We start from the raw sequence: 1,224 nt of genomic DNA, 5'->3' as shown, positions 1-1,224 counted from the left end.
TCTCCAGCTCTCCTGGAGCCCCTTCAGGCCCCGCCCGGGGCTCTCAGCCCTCCCCGGGGGCCCCCCTTCTCCAGGTGCAGGGGCTGAGCCCAGGGCGGGGGTTTTGGGGGGATTCCCCCTCTGGCAGTGCCGGATCGGGGCCCTGCTCCGGGCCCTCCCTCAGGAATGGTTTGTGTCACACCCAGCCCTCCCTCAGGAATGGTTTGTGTCACACCCCACTGCTGCTCCCTTCCCAAAATGGCCTTTTCCGAGGCCTCTGGAGGGCTCTGCTTTTTGTCATGGCAGGGCAGAAATTCCACGGGAAGACACTCCTGGCCTTTCCAGACCAGGAATGGCTCGCGCTGGGAAACCGTTCCCGTGACACCCTCGGGTTGTTGTTCCCAGAGTTTGACACCCTCGGGTTGTTGTTCCCAGAGTTTGACACCCTCGGGTTGTTGTTCCCAGAGTTTTGCCCCAGCCCGGGTGGTTTTTGCCACTTTTTTTGTCCAAAACCATCGTGTTTGTTACGTTTTCCCAGCTATTTAGGGCACGAATTCCCCCCCCAGGATTAATCAGGGGGATATTTAGGACACAACGACCCCCCCGGTGCTGCCCCCCCCCCTTTCCTGGGGACAATCCAGGATGGTGCCAGTGTGGGGCCTCCCCTGGTGCCGTGGGGTGACCCCCCCGTGCCCCCCTCCCCGTTCCAGGTGGGATTCCTGAAGATCCTGCACAAGTACGAGATCACCTTCCTGCTGCCCCTGGAGCAGAGGGGGGGGGACGTGTGTGCCCTCCCCGTCCCCAACCCCAACCTGCGGGTCCTCAGCGTCACCTCCCTGCCAGAAGGTAACGTGGCCCCCCTTGTCCGTCCCCCTTTGTCCCCTCCTGTCCCCACAGCAGCCCCAGGGCCCGTCCCGAGGTGGGCACAGCTGGAGTCGGGGGGTCCAGAGCCCCCCAAATTCCTCCCTCCATATTCCACAGGGGTGGATTGGATTGTTGGAATGTTCCCTTCCCGGGGGGGGGGTGTCTCCAAATCCCAGGAATTGTCCTTTCCTGGCTCACAGGGACGGGGGTGTGCCCAGCCTGGGGGTGGCACGGGGTCCCAGCAGTGCCCAGGGTGGTTGTGCCCCCACTGGGACCATGTCCCCGTGGCCTGGGGGAACGGGAATGGGGGGTCCCTGGGATTTATAACCCGGAACTGGGGGGGTAAAACCCTCTCTTGGCCCAAAATCGGGCTGCTCCAGG

At 63.4% G+C, this 1,224-nt stretch overlaps 1 protein-coding gene across 1 annotated transcript in view; it reads left to right on the top strand.

Moving 5' to 3' along the window:
* Window positions 1-1,224, top strand: part of LOC108510126 — a 22,160-nt gene that overhangs the window by 17,371 nt on the left and 3,565 nt on the right. The window contains exon 7 of the mRNA XM_017839818.1: window positions 690-825. Within this exon, the coding sequence (XP_017695307.1) occupies window positions 690-825 (136 nt within the window). The remainder of the gene's footprint in view (window positions 1-689; window positions 826-1,224) is intronic.

This window comes from Lepidothrix coronata, unplaced genomic scaffold (assembly GCF_001604755.1).
Source record: "Lepidothrix coronata isolate B3197 unplaced genomic scaffold, Lepidothrix_coronata-1.0 Scaffold493, whole genome shotgun sequence".
Lineage (NCBI taxonomy): Eukaryota > Metazoa > Chordata > Aves > Passeriformes > Pipridae > Lepidothrix > Lepidothrix coronata.
This window is presented reverse-complemented; position numbering and strand designations above follow the sequence as displayed.